Genomic DNA, 13,767 nt, shown 5'->3' with positions numbered 1-13,767 from the left:
ATAACAAGAAATCACCAGTTAATAGACCACACACCGCCATCTTAGAAACAGTTGTCCAAATTACAAAATTAAAGCATACAAAGTGGACATTCATACAGTGAGATTGCAGACAGTTCTGTTCAATGATCCAACAAAAACTCAGTAATATGGTTTTCTATCCTACACACTTAAATATACATGCAGTTATGTCCTTTAGACCACTTTCTTTTCCTCCCTTTTTTACAATAGCAATTACACTTTTTGGGTTTTATTACTCCCACAGTTCTTATTACTTTTTTTTGAAGAGAATAAAACCAACTGTGACATAACAAAACAGAGTCAGTTAAAACAGAAGGATGGGCATAGTACATGATGCAAAAATAGAATACCAGGTGATCAAAAGTGGTTACCATCGTGCCTCTTGCTATTTTTAAAAAGAGTTGCCTATATCATCAGGTATAATAGAATTGACCAAAACAGCACAAATCAAGACCAATAAAACCTACAATGGAAACCTTACAGGACTTCGAAAGAAGATAATAGTCAAACCATAATGGGCATCATAGTAAATCTTATTGCCTTCAAAGTGGTTGCCTATACCCTCAAACTTGATACTATCAAACAAAATAGAATATTGTAAAATCAGACAGAATAAGATGGGGAGAGCAATACTGGGGTTCAAATCAAGTTAACAGGAAAACAAAAAAAGTTACTATAATATATCCTGCTATTTTTAAATTTAGTTTTCCCTTAATTGAAAAAAATAAGAAAAAATAAATTAATTTTAAAAATGGAGAGATTGAGATAAAAGAGGATATTGTAACAGAACAACACAGGTCAGAACTGAACAATTTAAGCATCAATGTGTTTCACCACCAGATAATCTAACATAATAGTAGTCACCATAGTGTCTCTTTCCTTGAGTTATTTGAGTATAACTTCGTATACTATAGTATCAAACATATCAAGACAGTGTGAAGTCATTCAAGAGAATGAAAGAATTACAGGATATTTAGAACCAGCTAACAGAAAACGAATAATAGTTTCTATATTATCACTTTGCCTATAAAAAATTTTGTTTATACTATCACATATAGTAAAATATAATAAGATACAACATGTTAAAAATTTTTACATGCTGTCATCAAATTTAGTAAAACACATAATCTTAAAGATGCAAGAAGCTTGGAAAATTTCAAACAAAATAAACACAGACAGCCCTGCCAGCCACATCTTTGATAAACCCAGAAACAAGGAGAAATCTTGTAACCAGGAGACATCTTTGTAACCCTGCCATGCGCCAGGAGCAGTCGAGCAGCCTGGAGTGAACCAGGAAGCACCCTCCTTCCACCAGACAAGCAGCCAGCATGTGGGCAGGGCGAGAAGGTTCCCCACAACCCCTCACCTCCACCCCAACCAGCTGACTCGGAAGAACACGGGCCGAGAAGATAGCAACTGGAATAAAGAAAGAACTTAATGCTTGTATTGCTTGATCAACTTTGCAGACCTAAAGCTGGTAGTCTGAGCATCTATTTAGAGGATAACAATATGCAATATACTAACTATTGTGGATTTCCTACTCTCTTGTTTCTGAAGTCTAATATCATTATTATTGTTTTACTTTGTTTCATTTCATTGTTTTGTTTTATTAATAATAATAAAATAGAGGAAATCTTGAAAGCAATGAGAGAAACAACACACTGCAGACAGGGACAGTGGTTTAAAGATAGTAGATTTTCTCCTGAGAAAGCACAGGCAGGAGAACAGGATTTTTAAAGTACTCCAAGTAAACACACAGAATTAATTCGATATTGTGTCAGTCTGTTTTGCATGACTGTAACCAAACACCAGAGTAAAACAGGTTAGAGGAAGAACAGTTTATTTGGGCTTACCGATTCCGAGGTTTCAGTCCATGGTAAGCCTTGGCTTTTAGGCCTAGGGCAAGGCAGAACATCATCATGCAAGGGGGTGGTGCAGGAAGGCTGCTCAGCTCGTGGCAGCCAGGAAGCAGAAAGCGGAAAGGCAGAGAGGAAGCAAGGGCCTGGGAACAAGACGCATCTTCCCAGGGGACGCCCCAGTGACCAGAGATCCGATTGAGTCCGCCACCTAGCCGCGCATCATCCCATGAACAACTCATCAGTGGGTCAACTGATGCAGGCAAAGCCTCGAAGGCCCAGCTACCTCTCCGGCCCCGCCTCTGAACACTGCTGCACTGGGAGGCAAGCCTGCAACACAGGGGTGTTTGGGGGACACGACATTTAAATCATAACGTGCACCCAACAGCAATGAGAGCAAGACTAAATCATCCCCATGGGAAGACAAGGAGTTCCTTGCCATCAGACTCATCCTAAAAACAGCATGGAAATGGTGAATATTTGGATACATGTACACACTATCTTTTCCTCTTAAGTTATTAAATACGTGCATGACAGCTGAGGCCCGAGGTACTAAATGCCACACGGAAGACAGCACAGCACACATAGGGGAGGGCCAGGGCCCATGCAGAGGGAAGCTTCTGCTAATCCACTTGAAAGAGTAAATACGAACTCTGCATAGACGGCTGACAATTCAGTATGCAGACCGGAATCCTTACCGCAAACACAAAGAACACTCGTCAGAGAGAGGCAAAAATCCAACAGACAAATTCAAATGGAAAACTAGAATATGCTCAGACGACCTACAAAAAAGCAGGAAAAGAGAATCAAGGACACAAAAGAGAGGGAGCAGAGAAAACTAATAAAAAGTAAGACTGAATTCAAACAGATCAACAATTACATTAGATTACATGCATATATACATATGAAAAACAATTACATTAAATTACAGATATATAGTATAGTATAAATAAAGACCAAATTATATGCCATTATTAAGTATGATACATAGACCAAAAAGTTAGAAAATTTTATAGTGCGCTAACACTCATCAAAAGTGTTGTCATGGTTCTATTTATTTCTCAGAAAGAGGCTTCAGAATGAGAGGAATTAGTAGACATAAACAAGTTAAAATGAAAGAGATACTAAATTTTAAATAAAAGCCTCCCAAGGATGTCCACAGAAACCAAGCAGACACGGCCAGATGAGCCTGGTAACAGAACGTTGCTTCCTTTGTGTAACCCAAGCTTGTTTAACTGATGGCCTTGCAGTGTAACTAGAAATGTAACAGAAAAGGCCTGCCTTTGTTCAACAGTAACTTGAGACGTTTAAACTTCCTCGGCAACCCTGATATCATCATCCAGTCTCCAAGTCTGCCTCTGTGCCTCCTACTTGCTCTCCCTTTAAAACCCTGAAAGACCATCAGGCCCTGATTCTTTGAAAGAGATCTCAGTCGGGCTCACCCAACCCATCGGTGTAATAAACTGCATCCTAAACATCCTCAGTGCTGTTTCTTTCCATGTTTGGTCTGTTTTCTGCATCAAAGGGGATGTACCCATTCAAACTGTGTACACAGTTCACGTGTCAATGACAAAAATTCACTAAAACTGACTGAAGGGAGAAAAGGCCAAATCCCCACGGATGGTCAAAGACTCAACGCTCTCCCACAGTAACTGATGGTAGCCACAAACAGAAGATCAACAAAGGTATCGAACTGAGCAGCTCCATCAACCAACATAAGCGACATCTACAGAAGGTGCCACACAACGACTGCAGGATGCGCGGCCTTTCCAGCAGCGCCCACAGGACATCTGTCAGGGAGTCCTGTGCCCTGCACCCCCAGACAAACCGTGAAAGCTCGCAAAGAAACAGAATCGTACACTGTTCTCCCACCACTCGGAATTAAATTAAAAACAAGCAGCAGATGATTTTAAAAGCCTTCAATCTGGAAATTAACACATTTCTGAATAACTTTTGGGGGAAAAACATTTCAAGAAAAATTTTCAAAATATTTTGAGTTTAAGAATATACATCGAAACGTGTGAGATGTTGCTAAACCAGGGCTCCCAAGAAATGCACAGGATTAAATGCTTTCATTACAAACGAAGAGTGACTCAAATCAAAAACTTTAGGACCAGGGAGTTAGCTCAGTGCTATAAGCACCCGCGTGGCAAGTGTGAGATCATGAGTTTGATCTCTGGTACAAAAAAAAAAATCCTCAAACTTCTACCCTAAAATACTGTTTTTAAGAGAGAAAATTAAACTCAAAGTAAGCAGAAGTAGAATAAAGAAGACAAAAATCAATAAAATTAAAAACAGAAATAACTGAAGTTAAAACCCTAAGGTCTTATGCTCAGAGAAGCCAGTCTCAAAACACCATAATTCTTTAAAAAGATTTTAAAAGTCGGAGACTCATTAGCTGAGCTAACAAATAAAAGGGAGACAATACAAATAATCGATATCAAGAGTGACAGACAGAACACTGCTGTAGGTGCCCCAGACATGGCAAGAGCACAAACAAAACACTGCAAATACCTTCGTGTGCATAAATCTGATAACTTAGGTGACAGGGAGCAACTCCTTTAAAGCCACAAACTACCAAAACTCGAGCAAGAAGAAATAAATAACCTGAATAATTTATAGCTACTACAAAAACAGAATATGTAGTTAAAAACCTTCCCAGAGAAACCCCCGGCTAAGTGTTTTCCCTCGTGAATTCTACCAGCAGTTTAAAGAGAAAAAAGCTCAATTCTATAGAACTTCTTTCAAAATTACGAGAGAAGGAAACGCTTCTTAGCTAGTTTTATGAGGCCGTAATTACCCTGATTTCAAAAGCAGAAAAAAAACAGTACAAAGGAAAATTACCCATTATCCCTTCCTCACTCATAGGTGAAAAATCCTCAACAAATTATTGGTAAATCAAGTTGACTCGTACATAACAAAAGGCATTACTGCCACTTTGGTTTATCTTACAGTTGCCAGACAGGTTGAATACTCAAAATTCAGTCACTGTAATCCATCAAAAACAAGAAAAATCCCATGGTTGTATCACTTAATGTAGAAAAAGCATTTGACAGATGCAAAATCTGTTCACGATAAAAACTTTCAGTATGTTGGAAAGAACTGCCCATAAACTGGTGGAGACATCTATTTAAAACCCATAGCTGACGTCATATTCAAGGTCAAAAGACTGTGAAGATGCTCTCCCTAAGATTAAGACAAAAATGTCCACCCTTTCCCTTTTTATTCAACATTAAACGGGAATGCACAGATTGGATAGAAGAGATAAAACTGTCACTACTGACAAACAATATGATTATCTAGATAAAAGATCCCACGGAATCTATTTCTTTAAAAGCTAACCAAACTCCTAAACCAAATAATTGAATTTAGCAAAGTCTCTAGCTACATACTGAATTTAGTTTAAAATATAGTTCACTAGAAGTGAAAACTTAGGAACCAAACTTTTCAATAACATTTGGAATTATGCTCAAAGGCAGATGAAGTTCTAGGGTATAAACCTAAGAAACATGCACAGCTTTTCTAAGCTAAATCCTACAGATGTATTAAAACAAAATAAAGATTCAAATAAGCAGAGAAACATACATTTGTGTATTGAAGATTGAATATCATTAAATTGTCAGTTCTTTCCAGAAAGAGTTAGTCATATGTTAAAAGAAAAGTGTTTCAGCCTTATTTAACCTCATACCTTGTAAGAAAATTGACTCAAAATGGATTATGAAAAACATACAGAGGAAAATATGATCTTGGATGAAGCAAAGAGATCTTTTTAGATGTGACGTGAGAATGTGATGTATAGAAGACAAAAAATTGATGAATTGGATTTGATCAAAATAAAAACTGTTAGATCTCTGAGAGGCCCTGGTTAGAGATGAAAACCTAAAATTCAGACTGGGAGCAATGTTTGCATCCGTGTCATGTGGGGCACCACTCAGGGATACAAGTGTGTGAACCACAAGCACGTCTGACACAGATGACCTCAGAGGCCTGGGCTGAGAGGAGCCAGTCACAAAGGCCACATGTGCGCATGTCCATAGATGAGATGAACCTACAGTAAACTCAGGGGTTGCCAGGGACTGGAGTAAAGAAATGGGGAAGAAATTTACTACCTGGAGCAACCCTGAGCAACTTGAGGTGAAGGGACTGCTCAGAACTGCAGGAGTGGGCACGTGATGTCACACAAACCAGAACTGCGCAACAAAAGATTTTCTCATATAGAAATAGAAATAATAATGATAATAAACTGCATAGCTAATCCCAAACTACAAACATCTGATTTCCAAACACCCCTCCAGACATCACGCCACCAAATGAATTCGCACGCTGAATTCATTCATTTGAGCAAATACTTAACTGTCATTTACTGCTTCCCAGGCACCACTCAGACATCTGGATACAACCATATACTACACAAATTAAACCCATGACTAGAGAGTCAGGCAACAGGAGTAGATAACAAAGTGAACATAGTAATTAAAATATAAATAATAATATAATCACATAATAGATCCTGCTGGCCAATTAAATTTGAAGACAACAAATTCTGTTGAGAAAAAAATTAGATGAGAGGAGAATCGAGAGCGTTATGAGGGGAAGGAAATGATGTGCTGTGTTGCGGGTCAGGGCTGGCCACTGGAGAGGGTGACATCTGGGCAACATTGGAAGAGGGGTGCAGATGCACAGGGCAAAGGCACTTTGAGCAAAAGAAGCAGCCTCTGCAGGGCTGCACAGGAGGAGGGTGTCTGGCATCCTCTCAGCACAGCAAGAAGCCTGAACTATGACTCTGACACCAAAGCCACACAACAACAACAGAAAACAAAACCATAGACCAACATCCCTTAGGAATAGACATGCAAAACCCGATAGCAATGCTAGCAAACTAAACCCAGCAGCACACAGAAAGGCTCATACTCCGTGACCAGGAGGATTTTTGCCAGCAATGCACGTGGTCCAACATCCAAAGTCAATCAATAAAATATGCTGTATGGATAGACAACGGGAAAAGGACACACCACCACCTCAAGCGTGGCACAAAGAGTGTTTGACTAAATCAAAACTCTTTCATGATAAAAGCTCTAGGTGTAAACAGTAACCTCCTCACCATGCTGTGGGAGCATTCATAAAAAGTCCACAGGTAACATCAGACTGGATGGAGAAGCTGGTCCTCAAATCCATGTGGAACTACCCCTAAGGGGTTAAAATAATATTTATAAAGAAGGACGGCTCTGGACTGCTCTCACTTCCCCAAGTTCAAAGCTACAGTAATCAAAACAGTGTGGTATTGTCATGAGGAGCCACAGAGATGGAGGAAATAGAACTTGGAACCTAGAAATAAACTCGTGCACCTATGGCCTCTTGATTTTTGACAAGAGTCCTACACATTCAAGAATGGATTCTTTAACAAACAGTGCTGGGACAATCGAAGAGCCACATGCAAAAGCCTGGAGTTAAATCCCTTCCTCACACTATACATAAAAATTAACTCAAAAAGGGCCAGTGACATAAAGGAAATTGAAACCATCAAACTTTCAGGGTAAAGACAGAGGAATAGGATGCCAAAATCACAAGCAACAAAAGAAAAAATAGATAAAAAGGACTTCAAAATTAAAACCTTTTGTGCATCAAAAGGCCTCACTAAGAACATGAAAGGTCTGTAGAACACTTGCAGATCATGTATCTGATGCGGGCCTAGAAATAATATATAAATCACTCTTACAACTCAATGAAGAAAAAGTCTTTGGCTGTCATCAATTAAAAATGGGCAAAGGACAGAAATAGACACTTCTTGAATGATACAGAGATAGTTAATAAGCACATAGAAAGATATCCAATATCATTAGCCATTAAGGAATCAAAGTCAAAATCATATTGAGACAATGCTGCACACTCACTAACGTGTGGAGGACAGAGCCAGGCCACGGGGCTGGAGGGCCACTCTGCCCAGATCCCGGACCCAGCCTTAACCCTGACCCGTAATCCCTCGAGCAGCTGGAGTTTCACTTCTGGTCTCTAACATTAGGGTAGGTCAAGGGCCATGTGTCTCTTTTAATAGGTAAAAACATTCCAATATGACTCATAAATTTTAAAATCACTGCAAAAATAGGATAAATGTGACCCAGAAGTCATCGATAAAATATCAGGGCTGATGTGATCCATAGGGTGCCTGCACATTTAGGATCAACGTCCTTACTGTGCAAATACTAGGGAAAGGCAAGAAAAACACACAGCAGGAGACAGGCACACCAACATATAACTCAGAAACATGCACATACACCGCTCAAGCTTTAGAAACAGACCTGGGTTCCAATTCTGCTGTGATACTTACTGCATGTATGACCTCTGGCTATATTACCCTTTCTTAGTTTGGTTTACTCAGCAGTAACATTCCAGGATTTGGGAGAGAAGGAAATAAATTTAAGCATTTTAGTCTCATCACTTTTATATCACCTGATCCATTTTCTAAATGTTTTGCCAGCCTCTGAGAACTGACAGATGGTGGGTGAGATTCCACCCTGAGGTCCCAAGTCAGCCTGCCTGGTGTCTGGTTGGCCAGGATAGAAGCTCCCTGGGAGCTCTCTGGAGGAGAGAGATAAGGGAAGCTCAGAGAAAGGAATTCCAACCCGAACAGAGCCAAGAGCACAGGCTCTGGGAGTCTGTGTGGCCTGGCTGCAAAGAGCAGCCACAGACTCCTGGGCAGGAAGAGCGGGGAGAAGGGGTGATCACGGAGACCCCAGGAGAAGAAAAGCTGTGGGGCTCACAATCAGAAGTCACACTGCGCTCAAGGAGCCTTCCGCGATACCACAGAAAACAGAGTCAAGCTCTCCAAAGACACGAGACAAAGTAATTATGATTCACACATTTGAAGAAATAAAAGAAACAGACAAGTATGAACAAGGGAAAGGTCTTTAAGACCATCCCATTGACTTGGACCAGAACCAAACCAGTACACGAGACAGATAAAATGCATCAATTAAAGTTAAGAAACAGAATCTACACGACTGGATGGAGCATCACCTTAGATACGGCTAACAGGAGACGCAACAGTCTGGAAGGCAGGCCAAAAGAAACCACGCAAGTCAGAGCACAGGGACCCGACAAGCTAGGAAAGGTGGCACCCAGGGTAAGCATGCAGACAAGACAGTGAAAAACTGGGCATAAATTAGGTGTCTTGGTTTAAATTCGTAATAGAAAAAGGATAAGAAAGAGACAATCAAGAGAGTGTCTAGCATTAAGGAACAAGACTAGTTATTGGATTCAGAAAACCTCAGCACTTGGGAAGCTCAGGCAAAAGGATCACCACGAGTCTGAGGTCAGCCTGGAGGGACAGTGTGATCAAGGACAGCCTTGATCTACATACAAGGCTGTCTCAAACAGAGCGAGAGAGACAGAAAGAAAGAAAGAAAGAAAGAAAGAAAGAAAGAAAGAAAGAAAGAAAGAAAGAAAGAAACAAAGAAAGAAACAAAGAAAGAAAGTTAGTTAAAATCTAAATCAAGATGCATGATAGTAAAATAAGAATATAAAAAATTTTAAATTACCCAGATAAAAATGACATATTACAAGCCAGCAGTGGTGGTGCACCCCTATAATCCCAGAACTCGAGAGGCTGAGGCAGGAGGATCATTGAGAGTTTCAGACCAGCCTGGGTTACAAAGTGAGCTCGAGCCCAGCCTGAACTGCATAATGAGACTGTGTCTCAAAAATTTTAAAAAAAAATGACATATTACCTCCAGCAAATTTCTTAACAGCAATAATGGAAGCCAATGACTAGAACTTTTATGTGCCTGTCTTAGTTACTTTTTACTTGTCGCTGAGACAAAATACCTGATGACCAGAGTTGGGAAAGGAAAGGTTTATTTCTTTCAGTTTTTGGAGGTTTCAGTCCATACGCAGTTGGCTCCAAGGCAGGCAGGCATGGCTGGACCATAGTTCATGATGGCTGCAAACAGCAAACAGGAACCAGCAAAGAGCAAGACACACCTTCTTCCTGCCATTACATCACATCCTGGCTCCACCCCTATGTGGGTGGAGCACTGACACCACCAATCCAAACTAGACAATGAACCAATCACAAATGTACAATGCAAACTCATGAGGCCTGGGGGCCACAGACATAAACCATGACAGTGCCACAAAAAACAATGTCACCAGGAAAACTACCTTCCAGCATTTACAGAGAAAATAAATATATTTTCAAATTAATAAAAACCAAGACAGCTATCATGCATAAAACTCCATGAAAGAGAAATCTAATGATGTACTACAGGTAAATAGGGAACGACCCCTGAGAGAAGGGTATAGATTCAAGAAAGAAAAGGAAAACAGTTATTAAAAGTACACAGGTAACTCTAAACAAACAAGGGGACTAAAACATAGTTAGAGAAAGGTGAGGAGAATTGGAACTTGCTAGGTCCTCTTTATACTGAGAGGGAGGAGGGTGAAGACTGGGGTCCAGTTTTAAACATGATGAGGACCACTCAGAGACGAGTGTAGAGACCGTAAGTTCCACACGAGTAGAAAAAAGTTAAATTAAAAAGTCAAATAATTCAAAAGAAAACAAGAAAACCAGAACAAGCAGCAAACACAAAATAGCAAAGAAGCAATCATTCCAAATGTATTAATAATGATGAAAAGGCCAAGACATCAAATCCTCCAGGGAAGGGACCAAAAAATACCAAACAAACAAGACTAGCTCTTTATTGTTTACAAGAGGAACATCTAAAATAAAGACACAGAAAGTATTTTTAAGAGGGATAAAGGCAATTTATAAGCACATGCTAACAAAAGAAAACTAATGAAATTCTGTTATATTATTAAATAAAGTCAATCTTGAAGCAAAATATCATCTAAAGATTCAAAAACTATGATGCAAAACAAACACTTTGAATCTGTAAAATGACATAAAAGTTCTAAATGTATATACAGCACCAAAATATATGGCAAAAGTCATAGAAATTGACACACCTATCAGTACAGCGACTTTTAATCCGTCTTTCTCATAACATACACCAAGGCAAACTTAACATTTAATGATATGGGAAATTTACACTAAACAATTGACAGATTCCATCCAAAAGGCATGACGGGACAATGAATTTAATAATGGATGGTGTTCATTCCTCTCATGCACAGGTAGAATATTTGCAAGAATTTCCCACATCAAGGGCCATGAAATTAACTCAATCAATGTCACGGGAAGCGAACCCCACAAAGCACATCTTCCCCCCGAGACAGCTAGAAGAATCATAGCCCAGAATCTCTCTGGAACCCTGGAGATTCCAAGGGACCTCAATGTACCTCAAGCGTCCACTGCAAATCACAAAAGAAAAAAGTGGAATACAGAGTTCTGTGTAGTATTAAATATAGAATTTGGGGCATATGACAAAATTCATATTTCAAAAGAAACGATGAAAATTAGTCCACTAGTTATCCAAGATAAGAAAAAAGATGCCAGAATAAGAAAACAATGGGATGACATTATAGGAACAGCAACAAAAAAAAAAAAAAATCACCAAATGGAAAACTTCAGAGGAAAGATGGGAAATGCCAAAAAATTTTTCAAAGGACACATTAAAAATAAACCTCTAGCAAAAAGTGCTGAGGAGGAGCAGGTGAAGCACCTAAGAATAAATGCATGTAATGTCGTCAGTGAGAGATGAGGAGACGGCTGGGCGTGGGGCGCAGTGGTGCACCCCTGCAGCCCAGGTCCTCAGGAGGCTGAGGCGGGAGGATCACTTGAGCCCAAGAGTTCCAGACCAACCTGCACGAGATAGCCAGACTCCACCTCAGACAATAAGTACAAGACAGAAACAAGCAACCTTTGCCAATAAAGTGAAACTTAGATGCAATAAGAAAATGAGCTTGAAAAACAACTTCCCCAGACAATTCAAGAATAAACAGAAGTTTATTCTTCCAAGAATAAATCTTGCAAGAAAACAGCAGGCTCACTGGGTTTTACTGGCAAGTTCTAGCACAAAGCCAGGCATAGCAATAAATAATTCTCACATAGACTCCTTCAGAGGGCAGAGTGCTGTCCTGCTCACATTAGGATTCGATAATAAAAATAGTTGAGAATAGAATATGGAAGGCCAAACTCTCCCGTGAACGGAGTTGCAAAGATCCTGGCTGAAAATTAGCAAATCGAATTTAGCAATGAACAGATCATGATCAAGTTGGCTTGTGCAGGCATGGATGATCAGAAAGCCAATCAGTTTACCAGATCATCCAAAACAACGAAACGTATCATCATGTCAGTGTGTGGAGGTTTAACATCCATCCCGCCCCCTCTCTTTGGATAAAAATGCACAGAAGGGGAATTTATTGCCGTGTGAACTGGGGGCAGACTTCGCTGCCTGCCTTGGCGGGACGCAGGAAACACACCGACCACAATGGCTGCTGTGTTCTGTCATTCTCCTCCCCACCGCCTCTTCCCAAATGGGCAGGGTGGAGACGGTCTTCATGTCCGCTTGCTCTAGTAGGATTCTGTTTTACACACAAATAGTAAAACACTTTCTGGGAAAGTCTGATTATCTCACTGGGGCAGTGGAGGCAGAAATCAAGGAGAGAGACAGAGTCCGTCCGGAGGTTGGGATGGGATCTGTGCTTTGTGTCCCACAGGCTGCAGGACCTCACCCAGCCCTGGAGGTGCCATGGGGAGGGGATGAGGCCTCAGAAGCCCAGGACGCCCAGGAGAGTGCTGCCTGTGGTCTGAGGCATTCTTTGGCCAACCGACAGCCCCCTGCAGCCCTGCACCGATTCACACCACGCCCCCAGCAGAAGGGAGCTCAGGGCTTAGTTAACTTAAACAGAGTGACAAGGCTTTTCCGCACACCTAGTCTGTGGCTTGGCCTTGCACTGCTGTCCCTGGGCAGGAGGGGTGGGTAAAACACAAAGACACCTGGGCACCCCCAGGCAGCAAAGCCTTACCTCTCCTCCAGGTCTGGCCACTGCTTGAAGCTGCCCTGGAGGCCACCAGCGGCTTCTCCCTCCTGGGCATCCGCAGCAGGGGGCTGCCGCAGGTCCCTTCGCAGGTGGAGGATGCCACTGGCCATTCTGTCCAGGAAGCCGAGGACCTGCAGGCAGCTCTGTGCCCTGGGTGGGAGCGGGCAGTCAGGGGAGAAGGCAGCGCTCAGCAGTTCTGCAAATGGCCTGGCCTTTGTGTTGGGCCAGGAGTGCTGCAGAGTGTCCTCTTCCTCCGCAGCCCCAAAACAGCCCAGTGAGCAGAGGTCCTCGGCCAGCTTCTCAAAGAGCCCGTGCCTCCGGAAGAAGTCACTGTTGACAGGGTCCAGGTACAGCGCGGCGGACAGGGCGCAGAGGGTGTGCAGCAGCAGCTCCAGGGTCTGGCCACGGGGCACGGCACCCCAGGCCTGCAGCGGGGGCGTGTTCAGGGAGCCCTCCAGGTCAGACAGCAGCGACAGCAGCCCGGTGAAGCCGCTGCAGACTCGGAAAGCAGCTCGGCCCTTGGGGGTCTCGAGGATCCGGAGCAGAGACTGAAACAGCAAGCCGATGAAACACGTGAACCGCAGGAGTCAAACACACCCAGCCCACGCAGGACCCCTGCAGAGGCGCCTAGGAGCTCCACCATGCTGGACACCTCGGAAGCTGCAGCAGCTGGAGGAAGGCGGATTCTCCAGCCACAGGGTACAGTCGTGCCCCCCGAAATTTGCTTCGGGTTGCCTATACATGCCTTGTGGTGAAGGACTGTCCCTGAAGCCTGAACTCACTGATGGGGTTGACCTGACCACCCAGCACCCTAATTTAAATGCACCTCCCTCCAAAAACCTTCCTCTGATCCTAGCTCACAATTGGCACCTCGCCCAGCACCCTCTCATCCCCTGACCATCACATGGCCACAGCTGCTGGACAGCGACCTCAGCGTTCTGCCATAGGCCGGAAA

General features: G+C 42.2%; 1 protein-coding gene across 5 annotated transcripts in view; it reads right to left on the bottom strand.

Moving 5' to 3' along the window:
• Wdfy4 (WDFY family member 4) overlaps positions 1-13,767 on the bottom strand; it is a 216,713-nt gene that overhangs the window by 160,625 nt on the left and 42,321 nt on the right. For all 5 annotated transcript variants that reach the window (XM_013148615.3, XM_063233765.1, XM_063233764.1 and 2 more), the window contains exon 12: positions 12,798-13,360. In XM_013148615.3, the coding sequence (XP_013004069.1) occupies positions 12,798-13,360 (563 nt within the window). The remainder of the gene's footprint in view (positions 1-12,797; positions 13,361-13,767) is intronic.

This window comes from Cavia porcellus, unplaced genomic scaffold (assembly GCF_034190915.1).
Source record: "Cavia porcellus strain 051 isolate PalLab524CR breed Dunkin Hartley unplaced genomic scaffold, mCavPor4.1 scaffold_23, whole genome shotgun sequence".
Classification (NCBI taxonomy): domain Eukaryota; kingdom Metazoa; phylum Chordata; class Mammalia; order Rodentia; family Caviidae; genus Cavia; species Cavia porcellus.
Note: the sequence above shows the minus strand (reverse complement) of the source record. Positions and strands in the feature narration are given on the sequence as shown.